The 17,500-nt window shown below is 44.1% G+C and overlaps 1 protein-coding gene across 1 annotated transcript in view; it reads right to left on the bottom strand.

The window, feature by feature from the left end:
• The window catches only part of asap2b (ArfGAP with SH3 domain, ankyrin repeat and PH domain 2b), a 33,750-nt gene extending 16,343 nt beyond the window's left edge, over positions 1-17,407 (bottom strand). The window contains exons 1-10 of the mRNA XM_056428440.1: positions 16,620-17,407; positions 14,865-14,937; positions 9,175-9,320; positions 8,625-8,699; positions 5,765-5,814; positions 5,534-5,663; positions 4,972-5,057; positions 4,450-4,525; positions 358-444; positions 87-190 (exon numbers count right to left, since the gene is read on the bottom strand). Of these exons, the coding sequence (XP_056284415.1) occupies positions 87-190; positions 358-444; positions 4,450-4,525; positions 4,972-5,057; positions 5,534-5,663; positions 5,765-5,814; positions 8,625-8,699; positions 9,175-9,320; positions 14,865-14,937; positions 16,620-16,745 (953 nt within the window). The 5' untranslated portion in view covers positions 16,746-17,407. The remainder of the gene's footprint in view (positions 1-86; positions 191-357; positions 445-4,449; positions 4,526-4,971; positions 5,058-5,533; positions 5,664-5,764; positions 5,815-8,624; positions 8,700-9,174; positions 9,321-14,864; positions 14,938-16,619) is intronic.
• Between the last annotated feature and the right edge of the window lie 93 nt (positions 17,408-17,500).

Below are 17,500 nucleotides of genomic sequence, written 5' to 3'. Positions count from 1 at the left end.
GGAGGAACAACCAGGTGATGAGGCGACCTCACCTGTGTACTTCAGTGGGAGTCATTTGACCAGTTGCATTGTGGGAGTTCACTCACCCCTCGCTCCTCTTGTAGAGGACCCCGGCGCACTCGGTGCCGTGGGCCTTGTTGCCCTGCAGCTGGTGGAGGCTGTAGCCGGCGCTCTGCTTGGCCTGAGTGTCCTGCGGAGCACACACAACAGCTTCAGACGCCATATTTGTAGTCCACCGTCCTGCCGGCTAGGACACACAACAACTTCAGATGCCATATTTGTAGTCCACCGTCCTGCCGGCTAGCACACATAACAGCTTCAGGCGCCATATTTGTAGTCCACCGTCCTGCCCCTCACCTCCTTCTGCTCGGACTGCAGCGACGCCTTCAGCACGTCTCGGAGCTGAGTCAGCTGCTTCCTCTCCCCGTCCTGCGTCTGCTTGATCTGGACACCACAGAAGAAGAAACACCAGATACTGATGACCACTAGTTCAGATCTAAGAGGTACATGTAGTACTTTATACGTCCACTACATCTAAGAGGTACATGTAGTACTTTATACGTCCACTACATCTAGAGGTACATGTAGTACTTTATACTTCCACTACATCTAAGAGGTACATGTAGTACTTTATACTTCCACTACATCTAAGAGGTACATGTAGTACTTTATACGTCCACTACATCTAGAGGTACATGTAGTACTTTATACGTCCACTACATCTAAGAGGTACATGTAGTACTTTATACTTCCACTACATCTAAGAGGTACATGTAGTACTTTATACGTCCACTACATCTAAGAGGTACATGTAGTACTTTATACGTCCACTACATCTAAGAGGTACATGTAGTACTTTATACGTCCACTACATCTAAGAGGTACATGTAGTACTTTATACTTCCACTACATCTAAGAGGTACATGTAGTACTTTATACGTCCACTACATCTAAGAGGTACATGTAGTACTTTATACTTCCACTACATCTAGAGGTACATGTAGTACTTTATACTTCCACTACATCTAAGAGGTACATGTAGTACTTTATACGTCCACTACATCTAAGAGGTACATGTAGTACTTTATACGTCCACTACATCTAAGAGGTACATGTAGTACTTTATACTTCCACTACATCTAGAGGTACATGTAGTACTTTATACGTCCACTACATCTAAGAGGTACATGTAGTACTTTATACGTCCACTACATCTAGAGGTACATGTAGTACTTTATACGTCCACTACATCTAAGAGGTACATGTAGTACTTTATACTTCCACTACATCTAAGAGGTACATGTAGTACTTTATACGTCCACTACATCTAAGAGGTACATGTAGTACTTTATACGTCCACTACATCTAAGAGGTACATGTAGTACTTTATACTTCCACTACATCTAAGAGGTACATGTAGTACTTTATACGTCCACTACATCTAAGAGGTACATGTAGTACTTTATCGTCCACTACATCTAGAGGTACATGTAGTACTTTATACGTCCACTACATCTAAGAGGTACATGTAGTACTTTATACTTCCACTACATCTAAGAGGTACATGTAGTACTTTATCGTCCACTACATCTAAGAGGTACATGTAGTACTTTATCGTCCACTACATCTAAGAGGTACATGTAGTACTTTATCGTCCACTACATCTAGAGGTACATGTAGTACTTTATCGTCCACTACATCTAAGAGGTACATGTAGTACTTTATCGTCCACTACATCTAAGAGGTACATGTAGTACTTTATCGTCCACTACATCTAAGAGGTACATGTAGTACTTTATACTTCCACTACATCTAAGAGGTACATGTAGTACTTTATACTTCCACTACATCTAAGAGGTACATGTAGTACTTTATACTTCCACTACATCTAAGAGGTACATGTAGTACTTTATACGTCCACTACATCTAAGAGGTACATGTAGTACTTTATACGTCCACTACATCTAAGAGGTACATGTAGTACTTTATACTTCCACTACATCTAAGAGGTACATGTAGTACTTTATACGTCCACTACATCTAAGAGGTACATGTAGTACTTTATACGTCCACTACATCTAAGAGGTACATGTAGTACTTTATCGTCCACTACATCTAAGAGGTACATGTAGTACTTTATCGTCCACTACATCTAAGAGGTACATGTAGTACTTTATACTTCCACTACATCTAAGAGGTACATGTAGTACTTTATACGTCCACTACATCTAAGAGGTACATGTAGTACTTTATACTTCCACTACATCTAAGAGGTACATGTAGTACTTTATACGTCCACTACATCTAAGAGGTACATGTAGTACTTTATACGTCCACTACATCTAAGAGGTACATGTAGTACTTTATACATCCACTACATCTAGAGGTACATGTAGTACTTTATACTTCCACTACATCTAAGAGGTACATGTAGTACTTTATACTTCCACTACATCTAGAGGTACATGTAGTACTTTATACTTCCACTACATCTAAGAGGTACATGTAGTACTTTATACTTCCACTACATCTAAGAGGTACATGTAGTACTTTATACTTCCACTACATCTAAGAGGTACATGTAGTACTTTATACTTCCACTACATCTAAGAGGTACATGTAGTACTTTATACATCCACTACATCTAAGAGGTACATGTAGTACTTTATACGTCCACTACATCTAAGAGGTACATGTAGTACTTTATACATCCACTACATCTAAGAGGTACATGTAGTACTTTATACATCCACTACATCTAAGAGGTACATGTAGTACTTTATACTTCCACTACATCTAAGAGGTACATGTAGTACTTTATACGTCCACTACATCTAAGAGGTACATGTAGTACTTTATACTTCCACTACATCTAAGAGGTACATGTAGTACTTTATACGTCCACTACATCTAAGAGGTACATGTAGTACTTTATACTTCCACTACATCTAAGAGGTACATGTAGTACTTTATACTTCCACTACATCTAAGAGGTACATGTAGTACTTTATCGTCCACTACATCTAAGAGGTACATGTAGTACTTTATACATCCACTACATCTAAGAGGTACATGTAGTACTTTATCGTCCACTACATCTAAGAGGTACATGTAGTACTTTATACTTCCACTACATCTAAGAGGTACATGTAGTACTTTATCGTCCACTACATCTAGAGGTACATGTAGTACTTTATCGTCCACTACATCTAAGAGGTACATGTAGTACTTTATACTTCCACTACATCTAAGAGGTACATGTAGTACTTTATCGTCCACTACATCTAAGAGGTACATGTAGTACTTTATCGTCCACTACATCTAAGAGGTACATGTAGTACTTTATACTTCCACTACATCTAAGAGCTACATGTAGTACTTTATCGTCCACTACATCTAAGAGGTACATGTAGTACTTTATACGTCCACTACATCTAAGAGGTACATGTAGTACTTTATACTTCCACTACATCTAAGAGGTACATGTAGTACTTTATACGTCCACTACATCTAAGAGGTACATGTAGTACTTTATACTTCCACTACATCTAAGAGGTACATGTAGTACTTTATACGTCCACTACATCTAAGAGGTACATGTAGTACTTTATACTTCCACTACATCTAAGAGGTACATGTAGTACTTTATACTTCCACTACATCTAAGAGGTACATGTAGTACTTTATACGTCCACTACATCTAGAGGTACATGTAGTACTTTATACTTCCACTACATCTAAGAGGTACATGTAGTACTTTATACGTCCACTACATCTAAGAGGTACATGTAGTACTTTATACTTCCACTACATCTAAGAGGTACATGTAGTACTTTATACTTCCACTACATCTAAGAGGTACATGTAGTACTTTATACTTCCACTACATCTAAGAGGTACATGTAGTACTTTATCGTCCACTACATCTAAGAGGTACATGTAGTACTTTATACTTCCACTACATCTAAGAGGTACATGTAGTACTTTATCGTCCACTACATCTAAGAGGTACATGTAGTACTTTATCGTCCACTACATCTAAGAGGTACATGTAGTACTTTATACTTCCACTACATCTAGAGGTACATGTAGTACTTTATACGTCCACTACATCTAAGAGGTACATGTAGTACTTTATACTTCCACTACATCTAAGAGGTACATGTAGTACTTTATACGTCCACTACATCTAAGAGGTACATGTAGTACTTTATACGTCCACTACATCTAAGAGGTACATGTAGTACTTTATATGTCCACTACATCTAAGAGGTACATGTAGTACTTTATACATCCACTACATCTAAGAGGTACATGTAGTACTTTATACGTCCACTACATCTAAGAGGTACATGTAGTACTTTATACGTCCACTACATCTAGAGGTACATGTAGTACTTTATACATCCACTACATCTAAGAGGTACATGTACTCCCCCCCTCCCTCACCGTCGTCATCTCCGTCATCAGCTTCTCCACAGACGGCTTCAGACTCTCCACGGCCTTCAGGCCGTCCTGGAAGAAACTGAAGAGAATTACATCGTTAGAGGAGGACCTGGACCAGGAGACCAGAGCCTCTTCTACCTGGACCAGGAGACCAGAGCCTCTTCTACCTGGACCAGGAGACCAGAGCCTCTTCTACCTGGACCAGGAGACCAGAGCCTCTTCTACCTGGACCAGGAGACCAGAGCCTCTTCTACCTGGACCAGGAGACCTGGGCCTCTTAGGAAGTCCAGAATTACTGTGATGAAATGTTTCTAAACATACATCCTGTCTCTATTTGAATTAGACTCCTTATAGACCCAGAAGAGACCATTTGGTAGTTTATAGACCCTATAGATCCATATAGACCCTAAAGAGACCATTTGGTAGCTTATAGACCCTGAAGGGACTCGTTGGTGTCTTATAGACCCTATAGACCCATATAGACCCTGATAAGGTTCTCGAGGTTCCTTCTGCAGAACAACATACTTGCACTGCGCGTGGAAATACTTGACGAGGTTCTGGAGGAAGTCGATGCCCTTCTTGACCTTGATCTCGTTGACCTTCAGGAGGTACTGTGGACAGAGGAAGTGGTCTAGGTCTCGTGACCTCCAGGAGGTGCTGCGGACAGAGGAAGTGGTCTAGGTCTCGTGACCTCCAGGAGGTGCTGTGGACAGAGGAAGTGGTCTAGGTCTCGTGACCTCCAGGAGGTGCTGTGGACAGAGGAAGTGGTCTAGGTCTCGTGACCTCCAGGAGGTGCTGTGGACAGAGGAAGTGGTCTAGGTCTCGTGACCTCCAGGAGGTGCTGTGGACAGAGGAAGTGGTCTAGGTCTCGTGACCTCCAGGAGGTGCTGTGGACAGAGGAAGTGGTCTAGGTCTCGTGACCTCCAGGAGGTGCTGTGGACAGAGGAAGTGGTCTAGGTCTCGTGACCTCCAGGAGGTGCTGTGGACAGAGGAAGTGGTCTAGGTCTCGTGACCTCCAGGAGGTGCTGTGGACAGAGGAAGTGGTCTAGGTCTCGTGACCTCCAGGAGGTGCTGTGGACCTCCTCACCTCACAGGTCTGCAGCTGGAACAGCTGCCGCTCCTTCTCCATCTCCTCGGCGATCTCTCCTCCGCTGAACTCGGTGCGGATCATGCCGTGCTGCTTGGCGTGCTCCCGCTTCTCCTTCTCCAGCTTCGCCCTGGGGGTCAAAGGTCAGAGACTCAACGCCAGAAGACGTCTTTGAGTTCCACGTAAAGGACTCTGGGGCTCTTTTCTGCATTGATTAGACGTGGAGCTCACAGTTTGGTCTCATAGTCCTTCCAGGATTTGTCGAACGGCTTCTTCAGATCCTGAAAAGTGACGTCATCATGTCAGACCGACCAATCACATCGCGGCATTCATTCCCAACAACAGAATGTAATAAGAACTGTTATTACTAGGGCTGTCAGCGTTAACTCGTTAATCTATGCGATTAATTTGGCCGCGTTAACGCACTAAAATATTTTAACGCAATTAACACAACTTTGTTTACTTCCGGTGTTCGTTGAAGTTTTTTCACTCCCCTGAGTGTCAAACCGCGGCAGTACGGTTTAACACTGTTTCCGTTTTTAGAACAATTATTTTTCCACGAAAATAAGGAGCATAAATGAGTTAAACTCGTGGATGAATCAGTCGGGTTTCCTCCTGCTCTCCTTCCTCCCGTCTCCCCCTCTGATACTCAGAGGAACGAAGGGGCGACGTGTCGGGGGACGCGGCGCGGAAAGAACTCGTCACACGAAACCTTCACCGTGATTGGTCAATCCGTTTGTCTGTCAACATTTCGGTAAAAAAACAACCAATGAACACTCAGTAAATCACAAAGGACCTCTCACCACAGGTGAGGCTCTATAGAGCGTATTCACGTGACATCAGAATCTCAATCGGGCCATCTTGGGGTCTCACTTATTAAATGTCAGAAGAAGTTGACCTCCTATCGTGTCCTCTGTTTGATTATGCGAGAGCCCAGCAACCTCGTGTCCTTCTGCATTACCAAAGAAAGATTTCAGCGGTTGGAATTGAATATTCGCAACGCTTTTTTACCTGATTTTACTCGCTCAACACTTTGTGGTTAATTCGCTAGTTACCCCTAGTTACCAGCACAGAGCCCGGTCACATTTCTGTAAAACAGTTTTCATTTCCGCTATCGACCATGGGACATTAACAACTATTTCTGCGTTATACTTGTTGTGGAAATACCACCAATGTGGGAACATCGAGCGCCCCGTGTCTGGGTTCATATATGATCCGTAGTCACAGCTCCGCCTCTAGGACGAGTGTCTGATGAAGCGGCTTCCAGCTCCTTCAGGACCAGCAGTGACTGTTTGGTGGCCGTGCTGATGCTGTTCCCATGGAGACAGTGTTTTATTTTACCTTGAAATAAATCACAGAGTAAAGGCAGACATCGCCCGACGGAGTTGCCATGTTCATGGCTTCCTCCCAAGTTTCCATCCACAGTTCCTTTTGTGCAAGTGAAAGACATTGATTTTATTTCGTGAAAAAAGCAAAAAGAGATTATTGACGAGAGTCAATGGAAACGTGCCCACAACCCGATGTAGCAACAGAATAGTCCTAACGCTCATACGCCGAAGTAGATGCATGACAAGTTGAAGTAACAGCCTGTCTTGTTGAGCTGATAAACCCATATTCTGAATCATTAGTCCCACATCCAACAATGAGGCACAGCACCATAATCACAAGGCACACCGCTTTGAACTGAAATCGTGTCTCCTTCAGGATATAATGGTCATTTCTAAGGGAAGAGCGGCATACAAACAAGCAAAACAATGCCGTGGTGGGACCCCAACATGGCCGCCAGAGTTTGTTGTGGTCACGTGAGTGAATACGCTCTATAGCAGCCTTTCAGTCAGAGAGCAGAGAACACGGCACTAGGACAACTGAGCCTCATTGAATAGAGCTGAGATTGTTCTGGAATGTTTGATGTAGAACACGTGGGGGTGTGTCATATGCAAACGCCTTTAAAAGGTGAATTTACATGTTGTTGTAAAATGTATAAAATGCCCCCAGCCTCCAGAGGGTTAACGTGACATATGTGAATGTCAGTCAGTCACCAAGGCCACTGGTTCTGCTGTTCAGTGGTAAAGATGACAGGACCAATGGGGTCTCTATATACTTCTTTCTTTTTTACTAATCTGATGTTTCACTGAAGAAACAATTTATCATTCATGATATTAAATACCTCGCTGGCACTTTATAGGTAGGAGCCTCTTTGAAACACAGCTCTGTGTGAAGTTTGGTCTTTAAAAAGAATGAACTTTTAACTTTTAATTGCGATTAATCGCAATTAATGAATTTCAAAATGTGCGATTAATTAGTTAATTTTTTTTAATCGATTGACAGCCCTAGTTATTACACATTCATTACAAGCTGCATCCGTTAGCTCCTCCCCCTCCTGGCACAGACTGGATCTATGGATCTGTTAGCTCCTCCCCCTCCCTGGTAGAGACTGGATCTATGGATCTGTTAGCTCCTCCCCCTTCCTGGTAGAGACTGGATCTATGGATCTGTTAGCTCCTCCCCCTTCTTGGTAGAGACTGGATCTATGGATCTGTTAGCTCCTCCCCCTCCTGGTAGAGACTGGATCTATGGATCTGTTAGCTCCTCCCCCTCCTGGCATAGACTGGATATATGGATCTGTTAGCTCCTCCCCCTCCTGGTAGAGACTGGATCTATGGATCTGTTAGCTCCTCCCCCTTCCTGGTAGAGACTGGATCTATGGATCTGTTAGCTCCTCCCCCTCCTGGTAGAGACTGGATCTATGGATCTGTTAGCTCCTCCCCCTCCTGGTAGAGACTGGATATATGGATCTGTTAGCTCCTCCCCCTCCTGGTAGAGACTGGATCTATGGATCTGTTAGCTCCTCCATCTCCTGGTAGAGACTGGATCTATGGATCTGTTAGCTCCTCCCCCTCCTGGCATAGACTGGATCTATGGATCTGTTAGCTCCTCCCCCTCCTGGTAGAGACTGGATCTCTGGATCTGTTAGCTCCTCCCCCTCCTGGTAGATTCTGGATCTTTTAGCTCCTCCCCCTCCTGGCATCGACTGGATCTATTAGCCCCTCCCCCTCCCAGATCCGTTAGCTCCTCCCCCTCTGAGACTCACCCCCTTGACCCCCTTCAGGTCTCCCTTCAGCAGGCTGTCCAGAGGGAAGGTGATGATGTTGTTCATGTTCTGCAGCTGCAAAACAGGAAGTGGCATTAGAGCGCACAGGAAGCCCGAAGCCGGGCGGCGCTGGGACCTCAGACCCTCAGACCTCAGACCCTCAGACCTCAGACCCTCAGACCTCAGACCCTCAGACCCTCAGACCTCAGACCCTCAGACCTCAGACCCTCAGACCCTCAGACCTCAGACCCTCAGACCCTCAGACCTCAGACCCTCAGACCCTCAGAACTCTCAGAACTCTCAGACCTCAGACCCTCAGACCCTCAGACCTCAGACCCTCAGAACCTCAGACCTCTCAGACCTCAGACCCTCAGACCTCAGACCTCTCAGACCCTCAGACCTCAGACCCTCAGACCTCAGACCCTCAGAACCTCAGACCCTCAGACCTCAGACCCTCAGACCTCTCAGACCCTCAGACCTCTCAGACCCTCAGACCCTCAGACCTCTCAGACCCTCAGACCCTCAGACCCTCAGACCCTCAGACCCTCACCAGGTTCTTGAAGAGAGCCGTCAGCTCTTTGGTGAACACGGAGAACTTGAGGAAGGCCCCGCCCACCTCCACGTCCTCCCTGCTGACGCAGCTGTCCCCGAACCTCTCCAGGGACTGGACGTACTGGTCCTCGTAGTCCACATGAGCTGGAACCAGAGAGGCCTTGAGTCCACGACAGCTACTACATTACTGCTGTAATACATTACTACTGTAATACATTACTACATCTAATATATTACTACTGTATTACATTACGACAGCTACTACATTACTGCTGTAATACATTACTGCTGTAATACATTACTACATCTAATATATTACTACTGTATTACATTACTACAGCTACTACATGACGACAGTAATACATTACTACATCTAATACATTACTACTGTTATTACATTACTACTGTTATTACATGACTACTGTAATACATTACGACATCTAATACATTACTATATATACACATATACATATATATATACACAAATATATGTATATACACATAAATATATATACACATATATATATACATATATATACATATGTATATATTATATACATATGTATATATACATATATATACATATGTATATATATATGTATATAATATATATATATACACATATATAAATACATATATACATATGTATATATATATATATATATATACATATGTATATATACACATATGTATATAATATATATATATACACATATATATATATATTAGTGCTGTGAAAAATAACGCGTTAACTCAGTTAATTCAATTACAGGTTTAACTAGTTGTTGTTTTTTAACGCATTTAACGCATGCGCAGAATGAGCTTCCAATCCGTCTATTGTTGGTCGTCGGGACGAAAAAAAAGTCACTTGCAAAATGAGCTTCCAATCCACCACTTCAATCTGAACTCTGTCCGCTCTCATGCAGACGGTCTGTTCATCGGTAATGATCCTTCCGCAGGTTCACCTCCGGAAACCTTGTTACGACTTTTACTTCCTGTAGATCAGGGTCTCAACACGTCGATCGCGACCTGCCAGTCGATCGCGCGTAGTGTCGGTAGATCGCATGACATTAAAGAGATTGGCCCGCGCGCGTGACATGTTCTCTAGAGCACGTCTTTGTTCTTTTATTAAACTAAACGTCTGTTGTTGATCGTATCTCCACAGCAGCATGTCATCTCTGTCTCTTCGCGTTGCGTTAACACTTATCGATCTCCGTCTGGCGCGCCACAGAGCTCCGTCTTGCGCGCATCGGAACCGAGCAAAACAAAGTCACTTGTCAATCTGTCCACCTGTCCGGGCCGGTGAGGTTTCAGCTTTGCAGCGGTGTCCCCGCCGTCCCTTTCATCACGGCCCAGTTCATGAAGAAAACCCACACAGTCAGTTTGCCTCAGCAGCTGCTAGAGGAAGACTAGAGGCCTTTAGATTGTATCATGGTGGAGTTAATGGTTGACAAACAAGAGAAACATGCTCTGTTTAACCCTCCTGTTACCTTTACATTTACTAACATATTTTACCCTCGGGGTCAATTTGACCCCAGCAATTAAAACCTCCAGAAAATTATTAGAATTAATATTGCTTCCCAAGTTTAAGTGTGAGGTACTTTATGTTTGTTTGTTGACTACCTAAATAGCCCTTTAAATAAATAAAAAAGTTGATATTTCTGATATGTTTGACACAGTGAAAAACAGCCTGGGGTCAAATTGACCCCAAAGAACACCGACATTAAACATTGAATGGGGTCAAATTGACCCGAAAGGTAACAGGAGGGTTAAACATTCTGTTTAGGATGAAGATGTATTAATGTTCCATATGGAAGAAAACTGCTAAATAACTGCTGAGTTGCAGCACCATTGTATAGAAGAATGTATAAATGTATATATCCGTCTTTTGTCATAAATCTCTATGTTCTCACAAAATATACCGAGAATATCGGTAATATGTGATTAATCATGATTAATCCACAAAAACCTGTGATTAACCCGATTAAAATTTTTAATCGTTTCACAGCCCTAATATATATATATGTGTATATATATATACATACACATGTATGAACTCTCCTCCAGACAGAAACATGGCTCTCGTGGTTCATCGGGGTCAAAGGTCGCAGCTCCTCTCGCTCGGCATGCTGGGACGCGGCCGCGATGACAGGAATGTGGAGGTGAGACTACACCTGTCTGAGCACGCCCACTGAGCGAGGCCTCAGACCGGCTGATCCCGGTCTCAGTGAGCAGGGTTTTTCCTGCATAGAGAAAATTTGGGCGCGCGCCTAAGCCGTTTTCCCGAACGCTTAAGGCAAAAAAAGTCCGCGATGGGAAAAAAACAACAACAACAAAACTGTGTTCATCACGTGCATGTCAGCGAATATGTTCTCAATAGTATGTTTCAAGGAGGCTACAGCCGAACCCTCGTTCTGTTTGGATCAATAGTAATGGAGTTGATAAGCGTGTCTTCTTGTCTGATCAATACGCAACTGTGAGGTGAATGGACAGAGCGGCCAGCTGCTGGTCACTCAACAGCCCGACATGCACCAATACACCTGGACTATATAGGGATGCACCGATCTGATCAACGCCGATCCATATCGGCCAATATTCCCATTATCGGTTTTGATCGGCGTTCTCAAAACGGCCGATCAGATGACGTAACATCTGAGAGAAAAACTATCAGAGACGTTTCAATCGCGGCGCAACGGAGACGATGCGCCCGGCGAGGGCCGCAGAGGTCAGAGGTCAGAGGGGATCCTCACCACCGAGCGGCGTCCCCGTCCCCCGAGTTGAATCTCTGGGTCGACTCAGCCGACTCTCACATGTCTGAGGCTCTGAGCCCCTAGAGATGCTCACGCTAAACACATTCCATCGGGAGCGAGAGGGTTTGATCAAGTTAGCGAAGGATTTATGTGACAACATCCGGTTTTGCAAAGTTAGCGGAAAGAACCACGTGAAACAACATCCGTTTTTCAGAATAAGATGTCGACAAATCATTCACTAGCTTATAAAAGTAAACAATGAACTGATTTTGTATCTTTAGAGATCGTTTCTGAGATTTAGCTTAAATTATGCTAACATTAAAACATGTTTACTGTACCAAGGAAGAGTTTATAAAAATAAGTCAGACTTTTGTATGTTAAACAAAGTCCTGTATATAGATTTCCCCAAGAGTTCCAGGAAATGAATGATGCAGATGTATTCCATACATATCTGAACTCCCCTACAATAGCATTCAAACAATTTTAATGAATCAATTAGGACATTTTTCAAAGTAAAAGTCCTAAATGTTTAAAGAAATCTGTAATTTCTTTAATGTTTGAGGTGCTTTATATATGTATTTCCTCATCGTCCTCATAGCAATAATGCTACACAATAAATAGAATGCTTCAATCGACGGTGATCGGTATTATCGGATCGGCAGATACTGATTTCAGTGATCGGCACCAAAAAACCTGATCGGTGCATCTCTAATTGTCAATCTATTAGATAAAATTTTTTGGGAGCACCGAAGACCCATTTTGACCCAGGAAAAACCCTGAGTGAGGTCTCACTGATCCTGGTTTTTGTTGATCCTGGTCTCTGTGATCCTGGTCTCTGTGATCCTGGTTTTTGTGGATCCTGGTCTCTGTTCACCAGCAGCAGCGTCACTAAAGCGTCTCAAGTTAAACTCAGTAAAGTCCTGTAGTCCAATAGTCCAGTAGTCCAGTAGTCCTGTAGTCCAGTAGTCCTGTAGTCCAATAGTCCAGTAGTCCAGTAGTCCAGTAGTCCTGTAGTCCAGTAGTCCTGTAGTCCAATAGTCCAGTAGTCCAATAGTCCAGTAGTCCTGTAGTCCAGTAGTCCAATAGTCCAATAGTCCAATAGTCCAATAGTCCAGTAGTCCTGTAGTCCTGTAGTCCAATAGTCCAGTAGTCCTGTAGTCCAATAGTCCAATAGTCCAATAGTCCAGTAGTCCAGTAGTCCTGTAGTCCTGTAGTCCAATAGTCCTGTAGTCCAATAGTCCAGTAGTCCAATAGTCCAATAGTCCTGTAGTCCTGTAGTCCAATAGTCCAGTAGTCCAGTAGTCCAGTAGTCCAGTAGTCCTGTAGTCCTGTAGTCCAATAGTCCAGTAGTCCTGTAGTCCAATAGTCCAGTAGTCCAATAGTCCAGTAGTCCAGTAGTCCAGTAGTCCTGTAGTCCAATAGTCCAGTAGTCCAGTAGTCCAATAGTCCAGTAGTCCAATAGTCCAGTAGTCCAGTAGTCCTGTAGTCCTGTAGTCCAGTAGTCCAGTAGTCCAATAGTCCAGTAGTCCAATAGTCCAGTAGTCCAGTAGTCCAATAGTCCAGTAGTCCAGTAGTCCAATAGTCCAGTAGTCCAATAGTCCAGTAGTCCAGTAGTCCAGTAGTCCAATAGTCCAGTAGTCCAATAGTCCAGTAGTCCAATAGTCCAATAGTCCAGTAGTCCAATAGTCCAGTAGTCCAGTAGTCCAATAGTCCAGTAGTCCAGTGGTCCAATGGTCAGTAGTCAGTAGTCCAATAGTCCAATAGTCCAGTAGTCCAGTAGTCCAGTAGTCCAATAGTCCAGTAGTCCAGTAGTCCAATAGTCCAGTAGTCCAATAGTCCAGTAGTCCAGTAGTCCAGTAGTCCAATAGTCCAGTAGTCCAATAGTCCAATAGTCCAATAGTCCAGTAGTCCAATAGTCCAGTAGTCCAGTAGTCCAGTAGTCCAGTAGTCCAGTAGTCCAATAGTCCAGTAGTCCAGTAGTCCTGTAGTCCTGTAGTCCAATAGTCCAATAGTCCAGTAGTCCAATAGTCCTGTAGTCCAATAGTCCAATAGTCCAGTAGTCCAGTAGTCCAGTAGTCCAGTAGTTCAATAGTCCAGTAGTCCAATAGTCCAATAGTCCAGTAGTCCAGTAGTCCAATAGTCCAGTAGTCCAGTAGTCCAATAGTCCAGTAGTCCAGTAGTCCAGTAGTCCAATAGTCCAGTAGTCCAATAGTCCAGTAGTCCAATAGTCCAGTAGTCCAGTAGTCCAGTAGTCCAGTAGTCCAATAGTCCAGTAGTCCAGTAGTCCAGTAGTCCAGTAGTCCAATAGTCCAGTAGTCCAATAGTCCAGTGGTCCAATGGTCAGTAGTCCAATGGTCCATAGTCCAGTAGTCAATAGTCCAGTGGTCAATAGTCCAGTAGTCCAGTGGTCAATGGTCCAATGGTCAGTAGTCCAGTGGTCAGTAGTCCAGAAGTCCAGTAGTCCAGTAGTCCAGTAGTCCAGTAGTCCAATAGTCCAGTAGTCCAGTAGTCCAATAGTCCAGAAGTCCAGTAGTCCAGTAGTCCAGTAGTCCAATAGTCCAGTAGTCCAGTAGTCCAGAAGTCCAGTAGTCCAATAGTCCAGTAGTCCAATAGTCCAGTAGTCCAGTAGTCCAATAGTCCAGTAGTCCAGTAGTCCAGTAGTCCAGTAGTCCAGTAGTCCAGTAGTCCAGTAGTCCAGTAGTCCAATAGTCCAGTAGTCCAGTAGTCCAGTAGTCCAGTAGTCCAATAGTCCAATAGTCCAGTAATCATGTAGTCCACCTGGCCTCTAGACCGGATCTCACACACACACACACACACACACACACACACACACACACACACACACACACACACACACACACACACACACACACACACACACACACACACACACACACACACACACACACACACACACACACACACACACACAGCTCACCCAGACCAGACGAGTTGATGGACTTCACAGACTTCTTGATCTTGTATAGAACGGATCGGTCCAGGTCCAGAGCCTGAAGGGGGACAAGCAGAGTCAGGACCAGCAGAGTCAGGACCAGCAGAAACAGAGCTGGACTGTTTTTTTTGTTTATTAGTTTCACTTCTTCAACATGTTGAGTTCTTCTTCTTCTGTTGATTAACCGCACAGGACGTCTTCGTCTTCATCTTCATCTCTTATTACTGTTCCTCCTTCGTCTTAAAGTTCTTCTTCTGGAGTCCTCAAACATTTCAATCCACTGCATCATGTGATCACATGCTCAGCCTTCACCGCCGACCTTTGACCTCTTGATGCAGTTCCTCATATTGTTCAGTTAAACGTGCACACTCGTCACGTGCACGCTCGTCACGTGCACGCTCATCTCTGAGTTGCAAAACAGAGAAGCAACTCTTACAAAATGATGAAGAATCAACGGCTTCACCAGCAGGAAGTTTCTCTGTTCCTGTTTCACTGAGAAACACTTTACTGCCTGGAGACACACTTCACTTCATTTACACTCACAGAGACACACTTCACTTCATTTACACTCAGAGACACACTTCACTTCATTTACACTCACAAAGACACACTTCACTTCATTTACACTCAGAGACACACTTCACTTCATTTACACTCACATAGACACACTTCACTTCATTTACACTCACAGAGACACACTTCATTTACACTCAGAGACACACTTCACTTCATTTACACTCACAGAGACACACTTCACTTCATTTACACTCACAGAGACACCTTCACTTCATTTACACTCAGACACACTTCACTTCATTTACACACAGAGACACACTTCACTTCATTTACACTCAGAGAGACACACTTCACTTCATTTACACTCACAGAGACACACTTCACTTCATTTACACTCACAGAGACACCTTCACTTCATTTACACTCAGAGACACACTTCACTTCATTTACACTCACAGAGACACACTTCACTTCATTTACACTCAGAGACACACTTCACTTCATTTACACTCACAGAGACACACTTCACTTCATTTACACTCAGAGACACACTTCACTTCATTTACACTCACAGAGACACACTTCACTTCATTTACACTCAGAGACACACTTCACTTCATTTACACTCAGAGACACACTTCACTTCATTTACACTCACAGAGACACACTTCACTTCATTTATACTCACAGAGACACACTTCACTTCATTTACACTCAGAGACACACTTCACTTCATTTACACTCACAGAGACACACTTCACTTCATTTACACTCAGAGACACACTTCACTTCATTTACACTCAGAGACACACTTCACTTCATTTACACTCACAGAGACACACTTCACTTCATTTACACTCACAGAGACACACTTCACTTCATTTACACTCACAGAGACATACTTCATTTATACTGAGACACACTTCACTTCATTTACACTCAGTGTGTGTTTCATTATACATGTATGTGTGTATAAATGTGTGTTATACACACACATATAGATATGTGTAAGAGTGTGTCTCTGTGTGTGTCTGTGTGTGTCTGTGTGTGTCTCTGTGTGTGTGTCTGTGTGTGTGTCTGTGTGTCTGTGTGTGTCTCTGTGTGTGTGTCTCTGTGTGTGTCTCTGTGTGTGTCTCTGTGTGTCTCTGTGTCTCTGTGTGTGTGTGTGTGTGTGTGTGTGTGTGTGTGTGTGTGTGTGTGTGTGTGTGTGTGTGTGTGGCCCACCTCCTCCAGAGCCGCCACGGTGCTCCTGCAGTGGGACATCCGGGTCGTGAAGCTGGAGGTCGTCGGCGCTTTGAAGTCCTCATTGGTCTCCTGGATGAACTCCGTCACGCTGATGAGCTCCGGCATGTTGGCCCCTCAAGAGAACCCGCAGGTAGAGCGGCCACACCTGGGCCACAGAGTCCGGAACACCTGGGCCACAGAGTCCGGAACACCTGGGCCACAGAGTCCGGAACACCTGGGCCACAGAGTCCGGAACACCCGGCAGAGATGCGCTGCTCCGTGCGTAGTGCCGAGGCGTCGCGCCGCGCTGACCCGAGAGAGAGGCCTGTATGGCGGACTGACCCGTCGCTTTCCTCCGTGCTGTGCAACCACCTGAGCGCACTGCGCGGGGCGGGGCCGCGGGGAGGAGGGCTCACTCCGCGCAGTTTCCAGGAACCACAAGCTGAAGCTTACAGGAAGTTCCTCTCTTTCAAACTTAAACTCCGGGTTTCTTTTGTTAAAAATTTTCTTCAAAGTAAAATTAAATACTATCGAAGTACTACTTCAAAGTAAAAGTAAAATACTACCAATAATACTTGTGTACTTTTACTACTGATACTTTAATATGAAGCCGATAATACTCGTCTATGCAGCTATGGGTCAGTGTGTAGCAGGTCTGTCTTTCAATCAGGGGGTTGGCGGTTCAATCCCCACCCTAGTGGATGCAGGGCTTTCAAGTCTCATACATTGAGCGTGAGACTCACGCATTTCGGAGAGGTGAGAGGAGCTCAGTGTCTCCTAAGCATCCATAAGGAGAGAGGAGAGGAGCTCAGTGTATCCTAAGCGTCCATAAGGAGAGAGGAGAGAGGAGCTCAGTGTATCCTAAACATCCATAAGGAGAG

Source organism: Pseudoliparis swirei, chromosome 12 (assembly GCF_029220125.1).
Source record: "Pseudoliparis swirei isolate HS2019 ecotype Mariana Trench chromosome 12, NWPU_hadal_v1, whole genome shotgun sequence".
In the NCBI taxonomy this organism is placed as follows: Eukaryota; Metazoa; Chordata; class Actinopteri; order Perciformes; family Liparidae; genus Pseudoliparis; species Pseudoliparis swirei.
This window is presented reverse-complemented; position numbering and strand designations above follow the sequence as displayed.